The 13,805-nt window shown below is 40.2% G+C and overlaps 1 protein-coding gene across 2 annotated transcripts in view; it reads right to left on the reverse strand.

Annotated features, from left to right (window-relative positions):
- Kng1 (kininogen 1) overlaps positions 1-13,500 on the reverse strand; it is a 28,883-nt gene extending 15,383 nt beyond the window's left edge. For both annotated transcript variants that reach the window (XM_026389420.2, XM_026389419.2), the window contains exons 1-5: positions 13,140-13,500; positions 10,063-10,173; positions 7,785-7,869; positions 4,120-4,292; positions 2,764-2,871 (exon numbers count right to left, since the gene is read on the reverse strand). In XM_026389420.2, the coding sequence (XP_026245205.1) occupies positions 2,764-2,871; positions 4,120-4,292; positions 7,785-7,869; positions 10,063-10,173; positions 13,140-13,334 (672 nt within the window). In that variant the 5' untranslated portion in view covers positions 13,335-13,500. The remainder of the gene's footprint in view (positions 1-2,763; positions 2,872-4,119; positions 4,293-7,784; positions 7,870-10,062; positions 10,174-13,139) is intronic.
- Between the last annotated feature and the right edge of the window lie 305 nt (positions 13,501-13,805).

Here is a 13,805-nt window from a genome sequence, read left to right on the forward strand (position 1 = left end):
TCCAACACTTGAATTTCTTTGTGTTGCAAAGAAATAACATGCTACATAACATTTAGATCTATACGACCTCAAATAGCTAACTCAGCATAAAATGCAGAAGGCTTTATCACTTTTTATATTCACCTTTACTTTTAGTTTATATATTTGGATGAATTTGTTAGGGGATAGACAGATGTGAATGGTGGGAACACAAGAGTAAGAGAATAATTCTATAAAATGAGCCTACTATGCTAACCCCACCTGCTTTCCTTCCAAGAAGCAATTAACCTGCATCCCCGCTGGGCCTCAATGGAAAGGGTATGTCACATTCCTCAGCAAACTACTTGTTCACTGCAGGAGAAATAAACAAGGCCCAAAACAATGTTGATAAAAGGAACCCAAATTACCCGAAAGGAAACTTTTGTGACCAGATCCTGAAACTCTGGGAGATAAGGATAGTTCCTTCTAACCATAAAATTTGTAAGAATGTATGGTTAAGAATTCAATTAGGGGCCAGGTCATACCTCAGTGGTAGAGTGCTTGCCTAGCATGTGTGAGTCACTGGGTTCAATCCTCAGCACCACATAAAAATAAATAAATAAAATAAAGGTATTGTGTCTATTTACAACTAAATATATATGTATGTGTATATATGTTTTTTTTTTTTTTCTTTAAGGAATCCAATTAGAACTGGTCACCATGGGCCAAAGTGAACTAAAGTTGCAATGACAGTAGAGACTAGAAAGTCTGATGTCACCTTATTAGTTGAAAGTCAAGAAGTAGACCTGGGTGGAACTCTATGGAAACTTTTCTGGGATGCCCAATAAAACTGGAGTGCAAGAGAGGCACATTGTCCCCCTCCTCTCTGAGAGGACTCACTCCCTTGAGAGTCCCTAACCCTTCAATAAACTCATTCCTATTACTCTGAAAAACATGCCTGAAATCTTTCTGACTCTATCTCAAGAACTGAGATTTGAAGAGGGTGTCTTCATGCTGCCTCAGCTTCACAGAGAGCCCCAGATCTGTAACAGTGTAAATCTGTATGTATAGTTCTGTAACCTGATTTTTTTTTCACTGAACATATTGTGACCATTCTATTATTCTACTAAAAACTCTATAAACAGTATTCTACTCTATATTTATACTGCCATTTACTTAACCATTTCCTAATGCTGCATATATAATTCATTCCCAATATTATCCTATTAAAAACACCACCAAAATTAACATCCTGTGGTCTGGACTTTCCATTCTCCCTCCCTCCCCACCTCCACACCTCCACCCTGCCCCCATCTAATAGAATTTTAGAAGTAGATTAAAGGACTTGCAGCAATTCAGCAATTCCTTAGTTTTGGTTTTGTTTTTTTTTTTAACAGAAAGAGAGAGAGAGAGAATTTTAACATTTATTTTTTAGTTTTCAGCGGACACACATCTTTATTTGTATGTGGTGCTGAGGATCGAACCCAGGCCCCCAGGCCGCATGCATGCCAGGCGAGCATGCTACCGCCTGAGCTATATTCCCAGCCCAGCAATTCCTTAGTTAAAGGACAGTCTTCTGCTACAATGAAAATATCCCTGGAGAAAGATGCCTTTAGCCATTTTAACACTCACCAAAGATTGCCAACACCATTTTAACATTTTGTGGTTGAGATGACAAGATATCATCCTATATAAGGCCACTAAGGGATAGAGACTCAGAATGTGCTTATTAAAAGACAAAGGTAGAAGAGGGAAGGTGAGAAAAGTTTGAAGTCAGGAACTGTCCTGTGTGGAGCTGGAGAACACATTTGAATTCAGTGCCCTTCAGGTCTCCCCAGGAGATAGGAAAGTGTGAAGACATAACAAAGATAAACCTGGCAATTTCATCATTTGTTTAGGGCCTTTCCTAGTCTTTGGTTACCGTATTTCCCCTCGCAATCGTCGCAGATTTTATGCCCCCAATTTTTTGCTGATCTTATGAGAAGTCGTTTTGTTTGTTGTTTGTTTGTTTTTATTGTTGTTCAACTTTTCGTTCACGGAAAACTCTTTCTACGGTCTGTTTCTGGGCTCCACAGCGACTATAATCACTTTCAGCTTGAAGCAGGAAGAATATATATATATTTTTTTTATATTTACCCACAATCAGAAAGAAAGGCTTCGGACGTTGACTTATTGCTGACAGACGAACTGTACGGTTTAGCTATCACCGCGAGATGCAAGGCTTGCCAAATCCTGTGGCAGCCTAGCCAGCAGCCTCCCCTTGTGGCTATGGGTCTTCAATAGGTTGACTGACAATACCGTTAACACCGCAGCGCTCTAAAGAAATCCCGAGAATTGGCTTTTGGAAACCCACTGACAGCGCGCGGAGGCTGAGAATTCTAGGCTCAGGGCTCGCTGAGCGCAAGACAAAACGCGCATTCGTATACCACCCGCAATAGCAATGCTGCTCCGCTTTCCTTTTAAGCGTCTGGAGAACAAAAGTATACCTTGCGATCTTTACGGATGAAACGTTATGCACCAATTTTTGGATTGAAAATTAGAGTGCAACGATTATGTGGTGAAATACGGTATATTCTGTAAATACTTAATTGCTAGATATGCAGATTCTTTGATGGGGCAAATTTGACCGGTATCAAAGGTTAGGTTATTGTTAACTTCAGGGATACTGAGTGAATGTGACTATGAGTTGCTAAATGTCATTTACGTTTTAGGGATTATCTTCTCACATAGCTTTGATAGTGTCTATGCCCCTGAATACGGTAAACAAAATTGAAGAACTTTATAATTAGACTTTTGCTCACTTACACCATCAGAAAGGGACTTGCAGTCTGGAGTTAAGAGTAGAAAATCCTTTTTGAGACAATCAGTTTGAACAATTGAGTAAGTAATTCCATAGTTCCATCCAGCCACCACCTGCAATAATTTGGGGATAAGAGTTTAAAATAAAACTTAAATACTATTCACAGCGAGATATAAAAGTTATGAGAAATTTAAAGTACTGCATAGCATAAGTGCTCAAGAAAACTATTACTATTACCTGACAAAAGTCATTACTGAGTATAGAGTACCCTGAGACTCAAACAAAACACTTAAACACACACACACACACACACACACACAACACACACATTTACACACACACTCTCATGCACATCTACAAATGAAAAGCAATAATAGATGAACTTGCTACATTTCCTTTAATAAGACCTAGCAATACTTCCTCTGCCAGTCTGCATTAAAAAAAGTTTTAGTGAATTTTGTGAAACAATAATGCTCTCTCTTCTAGATAAGAAAACTTTAGAGGGGGAGTGGCCTTTATAGGTTCTGAGAATACCAGGTAGTGGAATTTTCCTTCTTTATTCTGGGCTGGCCCCACCCTGATAGTTGTATAAGGACAGAATTGAGTAAAAAGTGTGTCTTGCCTCCAGGCAAGTCATAGGTGTCTTAAATTCAGAGAATTTTATTGACCAAAATGAATCACTCATAAGTATCTGAAAAGCAAGGGTCCCAGTGAATTAGCAGAAAAGACTCGGTGAACTGAACCAATAAAAAAAAAAAATAGAGATTATTAGGTATTTACTGTTTTCTCCATGATGATATAGAAATGTAATTTAGGGGCAACATAAAAAAAAAAAACAATCAGCCAGCCTTTTTAAGATATGGATTTTTTTTAAAGAGGGAGTGAGAGAGGAGAGAGAGAGAGATAATTTTTTTTTTAATATTTATTTTTTAGTTCTCGGCGGACACAACATCTTTGTTGGTATGTGGTGCTGAGGATCGAACCTGGGCCGCACACATGCCAGGCGAGCGCTACCACTTGAGCCACATCCCCAGCCCCAAAGATATGGATTTTTAAACTCTAAAGCCAGAATGACTTTTCCGTTTCTCTTTCTCTGGGAAAAATATGTAGTGATGACTACTTGCTCATTAAAACAGTTTGAAAGGAAGGATGAGTTATTAGCTACCCATTTTCCTTTGCATATTACACTCCCCACTCTTTGCTTTTGGTGCTCTTTACATGAAAACACACCCACAATCTTATGTTTTCCTCCCACCAATGATTTATTTTAGGTGATGAAACCCTGAAAGTAAAGATCTAAGAAATCTAAACCCTGAAAGTAAAGATCTACATCATGTGACATGAAAAATTTCAAAACAAACCTGTCTTTGGGCTCTTTTTACTTCTCCAAGAGCAAAGAGGTGGGAATGCTTCGTGTTGTTGTTAAAATGTTGAATGGCATGTTTCAAAATGGGCTCCAGGTCAGGGTTCTCAGTTGATATGGGATACACACAGCCCAGGCAGGTGTACTGGGCTGTCACCACAGGGCCCTCAGCTGAACGGAGAGAAGGCAAAAAGGCAGTGTTAGCTATCAAAACCAGCATCTGATACATTGTCTTGTCCTAAACCAAGAAGATATTTCATTCATTCATTAATCATTTACTTAAATTTAATTATTTGATTTTTTTTCTCCTCCAGTACTGGGGATTAAACCCAGGGGCACTTTACTACTGAGCTCCATCTCCAACTTTTAAATTTATTTTTGAAATTCTGAGACAGGATCTTACTAAACTGCTGAGGCTGGCTTTGAACTTCCAATTCTCCTGCCTCAACCTCCTGAGTCACTGGAATTACAGGTATGTGCCGCTTCACCCAGCCAAGAATATAATTTAGAAAGCTCTAACAAATTTTGCAGTAAACTCTCTATGCAGAAGGAAAAACAAGAATATAAAACTGCTTTTTAGCTTGGGGGGGGACTATCATTCACTCAGAAACATCTTATCTATATAATATCATGCAAAATTATTTTTAATGTATTGAATTAAATTAATTAATTAGTTTATTAATTTTTTTGATAGTGCTTAGGGATTGAATTCAAAGCCCTATGTATGATAGGCAAGTGCTCTACCACTGAACTATATCTCCAGCCCTTACTTTATTAAAAGTATTTTTAAATTACAAAAATTACACATGAATGTATCCTTTTATTAAAAATTAAAACATTGCAGATATATTGCTTATTTTTCAGTGATAATGAAAGCAGAAGCCTAACTCAGAGTTTAAGGTGTTTCATATCAATTCAATCTGACAAATGTGCTCTTTGATCTAAGAGAAAAAGAGCCAGTGCAAATACAGATTCATTTAAAAATTTTTATGTTACACATATTGTTAAAAATTTCTTAGATCTTTATGTTTAGGATTTCATGCATCACCTAAAAGAAACCACTGGGGGAAGGAATACATGTGGCTGCCTGGCTGTGTTTTTATATGAAGAGTGCTGAAGGCCAAGAGCTTTCTTGTTAGTCAAGGTGACTGGGATGGTGCACGTGTGAAGGGGCAAAGGTATCACACCCTTTCCTTTGAGGCTGGTCTGCACCTGCTATGATAGGCCCAGCGCTAAGCTGGGCTGTAGGGAGACCTCCATGTGTTAGTAATGGTCACTTTTATGAAGGATGGGAGAGACAGAAGTGTAGACAGATCCTTTCAATATGATTCAGCAAGAGCTTATAAAGACCCAGAGTGAGGTCAAGGAGGTCTCTAAGAAAAAAGTGAAGACGCATGATCTAAGGCAGGTGGGGGTGACCTGAGGTGTCACCATCAGGTCTGAGGGCCTAAGAGAAGGGAGGAGAGGCTCCCAAGGAAACAGGATAGTTGTGGCACAGTAGCGTGGAATGTGGCATACACATGTTACCAGAGCTTTGGGAACAGTCGGTAGAGACGACTTGGGCTGCTGAGCCGGGTTCTCATTCCCTAGGTCAGGGTACCCAACTGCCTTCTTATTCAACTATATTCAAAGAGACACAGACTCCATGGTGGATCCGATAAAAGTTATGGCCCCCTCCCCCAGGAAAATGCACATATTCAACATTCTCCACATAAGTCCAGGGCATCAGAGACCTCCAGAAGAGCCTGAAGAAGAGTGTGCTGTAAGAATGGGGAATTGCAGAAGGGTTTCTGGTAAATGGTGTGAGATATTTGAAAAAGAGCCTGTATTAAATTATCAAGTAAATTTCACAACAGGCAGCCCTAACCGGAAAGGGGGACATAGCTGCAGAATGAGAGTCGCACTTGGCAGGGTCACCCCCTGAGAGCCTGAGGCTTCCTCACCCTGTGGGTAAGGAAGAACCTAACACAGGCAGGAGGCCAGCTGTGGTGGACAGTGCTGCCCCTCAGTGGTTAGCTTCTCAACATGACTGTCCTTACACCTCTTTCTTGGATTTCTCTCAATAAATAATCCCAGCAACTCAGAGGCTAAGGCGGGAGGATTGCAAGTTTGAGGCTAACCTCAGAAGCTTAGCAAGACCCTAAGACCCTGTCTCACAATAAAAGATCAAAAGGGATAGAGGTGTAGTTTAGTGGTAGAACCACTTGGATTCAACTCCCAATATCCCCAAACAACAACAACAACAAAACTGGAGAGGAAATCAGTGGGGAAAATGAGAGAATCACTAATTATTATTAAAAAAAAAGATATATAGAGAGATGAGACAAATACAGAAGGTAGAAGAGGAGATAGAGACAAGACCAGCAGTTTGCCTTGTCTCCAACCCGTTTTTATTCAGAAGATTGAGTGGGGAGGGAGAGAAGAGAAGGATAGCTTTTTGAGGGTGAGAAGAATAGAGAAAGAAGTACATTCAGCTTTTCTGGGTGACCAAATAATTTCCCACCCTATCCAGTTTTTCTTTCTTCCTTTCCTTTTTTTTTTTTTTTTTTTTGGTATTGGGGAGTTGAATCCAGCGTGATCTACCACTGAGCTACACCTCCAGCTCTTTTGATCTTTGATTGTGAAACAGGGCCTTAGGGTCTTGCTAAACTGCTGAGGTTAGCCTCAAACTTGCAATCCTCCCGCCTTAGCTTCCGAGTTGCTGGAATTACAGGCGTGCACCAGCACACCCAGCAGTCCCCTCTAGATTTCTAACTTTGCCTATTATCCCAATACAACATAACTTCTGCAATGAGAAGTTGCATATTTGCCCAGTTAATATTTTCCTGACACATATTTATGGAGATACTTGGTACCTCTGCCACATTAGCAAAAGGGCTAATAGTGGTTGTACTTGTTGACAAGTTGCTCCATAATTATGTCCTTAAGCAATTTCATTTATTGATGTTCTATTCTACCAACTCCATTACTTCCTATCTGTGGGATCCTGGACAAGTTATTTAACTGCTCTTTCTGTTTCCTCACCTGAAAAATGGTGATGTTAATATCTACCTCAAAGAGTTGCTCTGGGGATTAAATAAGTTCATGCACGTGAAATGCCTAGAACCATGCCTGGAACACGAGTGCCCAATAGATATTAATTATTATTTTTGTTCAGATTATCATTAATAATTATCAAGATAGTTAGACATGGCGCCTTCAGGCCTCCTGTCTCCTTTCAGTCTCACAGAGCTCCTGAGCAGCAGGAAACACTGCTATCTCCCAAGTGACAGTGAAACAGGTGACAAAGATCTCTGAAAGTTCCAGGCAGCACCAACCTCAGAGCCTCTGCTTGCCTTATTCTGGGATACTGCCTACAGTTGAGGGCAGGTCTGTCTTCCCGCCCTTTTAGCAGGGGACCCCCTCCCCCACCCCCACACACCTGATCCAAAGTGACAGGTGAGGAATAGAGTTGGAATGGGTCTGGCATGATGATTGGCATATGATGGCCCAACATCAGGGCTCTGCAGTTCCACCCACCCATATAGCTATGCTCCTAAGCATTGCAAATGTCATTGCAACTGCCACCTTGTGGGAGGGGACAGTCACCTGGCCTGGGTTGTGTTCCAGATACATAGAAATGGCTAATCTCCTCTGGGCATTGTCACCAGATATATCAACTACCTGGAATAATCTGGCAGATCTGGGTAGCCACGGAGAATTTCGTACTCTCCCTCTTCGCCACGTTTGCTGTGCATTCTCCTCTGGCCTAAAAGAAAAGATAGAGACCGTTTACCCCAATCTTTTCTATAGAGAAGTCCACCCAGTACTGTTACTAAATATGCCTGTCTTTAAAAATAAAAATTTAAAAAAACTTGCGAAGTTTTTTTTTTCTAACAGAGTTTTAAGACATGAGAATGAGCATTTTTTTTCTTTTGTAGCCTAGTGATTGTGTTTTATAGCCCACTGATATTCATGATGTGTCAGAGGAGAGGCAATATGAATGGGGAGGCTTTTAAGAGCCTCAGAGACACTTCTTTTTCACCAAGATATTCACAGAGCCTTAGAACCTCCTGCTAAACTCTCTGCTTGCTTTACCTCTCAATTTCAGTGGATTAACACCATTTGCACAAGGTTCAAATTGACCTATGAGAAAGAGCAAGGACCTTGGCATCTGCCACTTGCTCACTGTTCCCTCTGACAAGTCTCTTTGCCCCTCAGAGTCTCAGTTTACCCATCTCATAGGAGCTCTGCCACACTTGTTGTGAAGAGGAAGTGTGAAAACTCACAATAAGGTGACCCTCAGAGGCCCACCACACCACGGGCACTTTGGCGGCTTTCCACTTCTTGTTGAACAGTATCTTTTTGTTATTTTTCTATCCTGTCATTTTTCAGTCACGCCCATTGGACTTGCCCTAAGCACCAGACATTATTCTATTAGGATAAAGCACATCTTCATCCCCACAGCTCAGGAGGCGGGTAGGGCAGCTCATTAGCCCTGACTACCAGAATGCTCAATGAGGGGCAGAACAGCACCACCATCCTGAGACATTTTATAACTACAGGTGACTGTCATGTTCAAAATGCACAGAGTATGACAATATTCTGATATCAAAGAGGGGGAATTCCTGGACTGTGAAAAGAGAGACTTGCTTCTCAGGCAGACAGTAATTCCAACTTTCCTTAAGATAAAATAACTTCTGTGGTGCACCAGGCATGTGGTAGGTGTTTGGTTAGTTATGGGTGATTTTAGTATGTTTATTTGTTTTGTTTCATTTTCTAATCCCCCCTTTTAAGGATAGCCTTTCTTCACAAGGTCCTTTTCATAATTTGTCTTATTTCATCTTCCAACAATACAATGAGGTCAATATCATCTCTTTATAGGGGAGAACATCAAATCAGAGAGGTCAAGTAGCTTTCCTGCCACCATCCAGGTACTTGAAGGCAAAGTCAAGATTTGTACACAGGCCCAAGTAGATGAAGTACCTGCATTCTTCTCTCATTGGACCTTGAGCTCAGCCCAAATGTTGATCTGCTATCTCTCTGAGGTCTGACCCCCAAGTCCTGGGTAATCACTAGGATCTCCTTCTCATGGGAAGGCTTATCCATGATTTTTCTATCTATGCAAGAACACACATATTGGGCTGGGGTTGTGGCTCAATGGCAGAATGCTTGCCTCGCATGTGTGAGGCACTGGGTTTGATTCTTAGCACCAGATATAAATAAATAAATAAGATAACTAAAAAAAAAAAAAACCTAAAAAAAAAGAAGAGCCCAGATATTAATTAAGAATCTGACTTTTCTACAAATTTGAAGGTTTGTGTGCCTCCCTCAAAAACAGGCTCAATAATATTAATAGTTCCAGTGAGACATCCACAACTGATAAATGGATACAGAAAAACACCTGGTACATATACACAAGAGAATATCTTTTTAATTCAGTCATTAAAAAAGGTAGATTTATCATTTGCAACAATGTGGATGGAACTGAGGATCATTATGCTAGTGAAATAAGCCAGGCACAGAAAGGCAGGGACCATGTGACCTCACTCATATGTGGAATATAAAAAAAAAATTATCTCATAGAAGTTGAGGGTAGAACAGTGTTTACTGGAGGCTGAAGAGAGCAGTGCCGGGTGTGGAGGGGGATGGAGGGTGGCAGGGGTGAGGAAAGGTTGGTCAGTGGGTACTGAATTTCGATCAGTGAGAGCAAGAAGTTCTGATGTGTCGTTGCACAGGAGGGTGACTGTAGGTAATAGTTATGAACTGTGGATTTCAAAAGATTAGAAGAAAGGATTTTGAATATTGTCACCATAAAGAAAAGCATGCACGTTTGAGGAGGTAGATATGTTTAACCTGATTTAAACATTACATAATGGATACAGCATCAGAACATCACACGGTCGCCCATGAATAAGTACGATTTTTATGTTTTCATGTTGGGAATCACCTACATACTTACAGCTTCCTCCGCTCCCTTGTAGTCACAATCCTGCCAGGTTTTGCCACTTTGAACAGGACAATCACCCTCCTTGATTTGATACTTGAGGGAATAAAATGTTTCAGAGCCAACCTGAAAAGAGCAACCACAGATTATGGAGTTCATACAGCTGGCCCACCAAGAATAATCTGAGTGGGTTCTGAGATAGTTATTAATATTGGCCTTGATCTGATTTGATTCAATGAGAGCCACACATTCACTAAAAATATAAATATTTACATCTTTTTTAAAAATATTTATTTATTTTAGTTCTCGGCGGACACAACATCTTTGTATGTGGTGCTGAGGATCGAACCCGGGCTGCACGCATGCAAGGCGAGCGTGCTACCGATTGAGTCACATTCCAGCCCAAATACTTACATTTTTATAAATATTTCTACAGAGGAAAATTCATATTATATTTACAAAAATGTTAGCTTATTTTTTTTTTTTTTTAGTGAAAACTAATTTACATGTACATATGTCTTTGAAAAAGCTGGGAAAGATATGTAGCAATCCATTAAAATATTTGTCTCTCAGTTGGATTATAATTATCTTTTGCTTTCTTCTTTAAGCAAACATTTCTAAGTTTTCTGACTTTTTTCCTAATAAACATACATTTGATAATTCTAAAGAATGAGAGATATTTAAATTAAAAATTATTAATAATTATTTCTGTGTGGTAGGATTAATAATGCATGATTTTAGAGTTTATTTACTTTATTTTCTATTTTTTTTCCTTCCCCCCAGCACATTTTTTAAAGCAGCTTTATTGAGATAAAATCACATCATATAATTCATCCACCTAAACAGTACAATTCAATGTTTTTTAATGTATTTACAACAATTGCCTTAATCCATCTTAGACCATTTGATCTCCCCTGCAAATGAAACCCTGCACCTGTTCTTAGTTATTAACAGTTACTTCCTATTCTTCCTCTCTCCATCTCCCTGGAAGTCAATAATCTACTTTCTGTCTGTCCGTATTTGCTTATTGAAGATATTTCGTATCAGTGGAATCACATAACATGTGGTTCTTCTTTCACTTTTCATAATGTCTTCAAAGCCTTGAAAGAATGCTAAGAATCCTTAGCCTGAAAGGATGAGTGATGTCGTGAATATATCAGTGCTTCATTCTATATATCAGTGCTTCATTCCTTTTTTGGGGAAACATAATTTTTCTAAGATGTCATACAATGAATTTTAATGTGCAGAGGTGAATTAGATGAGTTTTCAGATACAGAACTCTGGCATGTCAGAGCACCAAGGGGCCCAGGAGTCGATGTTGTCCAACCACTCATGTTGCAGCTAAGAGCAGGAGGTCTCCCAGAAGACAGGGCATGTCTCAGACCGCCTCATAACCTCAGGAAGGCAGAGCTAGCCACACTCCTTAGTCCCCTAGAGCCCAGGGTAGTGTACTCTAAGCCTGCCTGGTCACAGTATCTGTATCTGGGACATGATGGAGTCAAACGACATTATCTCGGGGCTGGGGATGTGGCTCAAGAGGTATTGCGCTCACCTGGCATGCGTGCGGCCTTGGTTCGATCCTCAGTACCACATACAAACAAATATGTTGTGTCTGCCGAAAACTAAAAAAATAAATAAATATTTCTCTCTCTCTCTCTCTCTCTCTCTCTCTCTCTCTCTCTTTCTCTCTCTAAAAAAAAAAAAAAAAAAAAAAAAAAAAAACAACATTATCTCCAAGATTTCTTCCTGCTGAAGAGTAGGAGGTGATAGGAGCTGTACCCACATGGCAAAGTAAAGATAAAATAGGATTATATGGACATTTTAGCATAAAGTCCAAATTTGCCACAAAATTAGTTGATGAAGACACTACCAATGAATTGTTGCTTGCAAGCAGCAGGATACAGAATTCCTTACACAGACATACTAGGTTGTGAAACAAAATGACTCGATTTTGCTTTCCAAAAAAATGATAAAATAAAAAACCATGTCGCCTAGGGTTTTCTCCTTTATCCTCCTGGTGTCACAGGGTGGTGGTTTATTTCTACTGAAGTAAAACATTTGCCTAACTAATCCAGAGAAGTAGTCTTTTATAGTGAAATTTAAACAAACTCTTGAAAGATTTGTATACCCTTGAACTTATACATCCTGACAGCATTTTCTCCTACCTGAGTTCATCAGGGCAGAGATAAAAGTATATTAAAAGTCAACCCAAACATTACTATTAACCTTGGTGAACTCAGCCACAAAAACATCATGGCAGATATTCTGCCTAATCCGGTAGAACCATGACTCCTGACTCCTCTTAAATACACCGCATAGAGAACCCCCTCTCATTTAAGGTTTAGAGGTCTTTAGATTGTATTCTTAGGCCAGACACCTAGTGAATCAATCCCCTTTCTGCAGGCTCACTGAGTTCTTGGATTCTCCTGTAGCCCCTTTTACCTTTCTCCATTTTTTCTTTCTAGTATACTGCTCCCCTGCTCCCACCCCACTGGTATTGAGGATTCAATCCAGGGGCACTTCACTATGGAACTACAACCCCAGGCTTTTTTATCTTTTATTTTGAGACAGCATCTCACTAAGTTGTTGAGACTGGCCTCAAACTTGTGATCCTCCTGCCTCAGCTTCCTTGGTCTCTGGTATTACAGGCATATACCACTAGGATACTACTTTTTCTATCCAAAAAGCCAACTTTGTTTGCCCAAGGATAGCCATACCTTGCCTTCTACCCCTGGCTCTGCCTTCCTGAGGCTGTGAAGGGTAGAGAGCAGGGTGTGGCTAGGTATGCCCAAGGACTAGCCATACCCTGCTCTCTACCCCTACTTGCTGGTTGTTTTTTTTTTCTTTTTCTCTCCCCATATACTAGGAGAGAGAGAGAAAAAAAAAAAACACCAAGTAGCTCTGGTCTTTTCCAACTGATTATCAGTCTTTGGTAGCTGTTATTGGTGGTGGTTGTGGTGGTGTTGTATAGTGTGTGTGTGTGTGTGTGTGTGTGTGTGTGTGTGTGACAGAGAGAGAGAGAGAGAGAGAACTGGGCTCTGAGTGATTGCACAAATCCCAAGTGACTTCAAGGTAAAACATGACTTACTTACCGTCTTATTGACCTCAGTCACACGGTACAACACAAACTGGTTGCCGCTTTGTATCCTAGTGTTATAATTCTTCAGAGCAGCATCCACAGCCTTAAATACATCCTCATCATCACAATCAATTTCCTCAGTGACAGATTCCTGGGATAAACTTGCTAGCAGCCTGGAGCAGAGGAAAAGGATAGTTATTAGTTTCATGATTCAACAGTCTCCCTGTAGAATCTGAGAGATGGTTTCCCTTAGAATTGGGAGCCAACTTGGATGCTGATTTTTAACAGTCTCCAGTCTCTTGTTTCCTCTGTTCTCTTCTCTCTCTACCTCAACACTTGGGACCTCAACACTTGGGGCCCTTCTGCCATACACTATTTGCTCTCTTCCAAAAGGACAAATAGCTCTGCCGGTTATCCAAGCAGATTTCAGCCTGTAACATTACAACACTTGGGTCACTGACCTGACTGTTTGCCTTTGAAAAGCACTTAGGAGCACATAGCACATTTTCCAGTGATTGCACAAGTTTGCATAAAAAATTAGAGCGGGGTCTAATAAAGGAGGAGAGAAAAGTAGCTCTGTTATTTCCTTGTGACTTTCCCAAAGCCATTTGTGAAGGTCACTGGGTGTGTAAACAAAGCAACAATGAGGGCAACCTGCAGACACTTTTCACATAAAATT

This window comes from Urocitellus parryii, chromosome 2, assembly GCF_045843805.1.
Source record: "Urocitellus parryii isolate mUroPar1 chromosome 2, mUroPar1.hap1, whole genome shotgun sequence".
Lineage (NCBI taxonomy): Eukaryota > Metazoa > Chordata > Mammalia > Rodentia > Sciuridae > Urocitellus > Urocitellus parryii.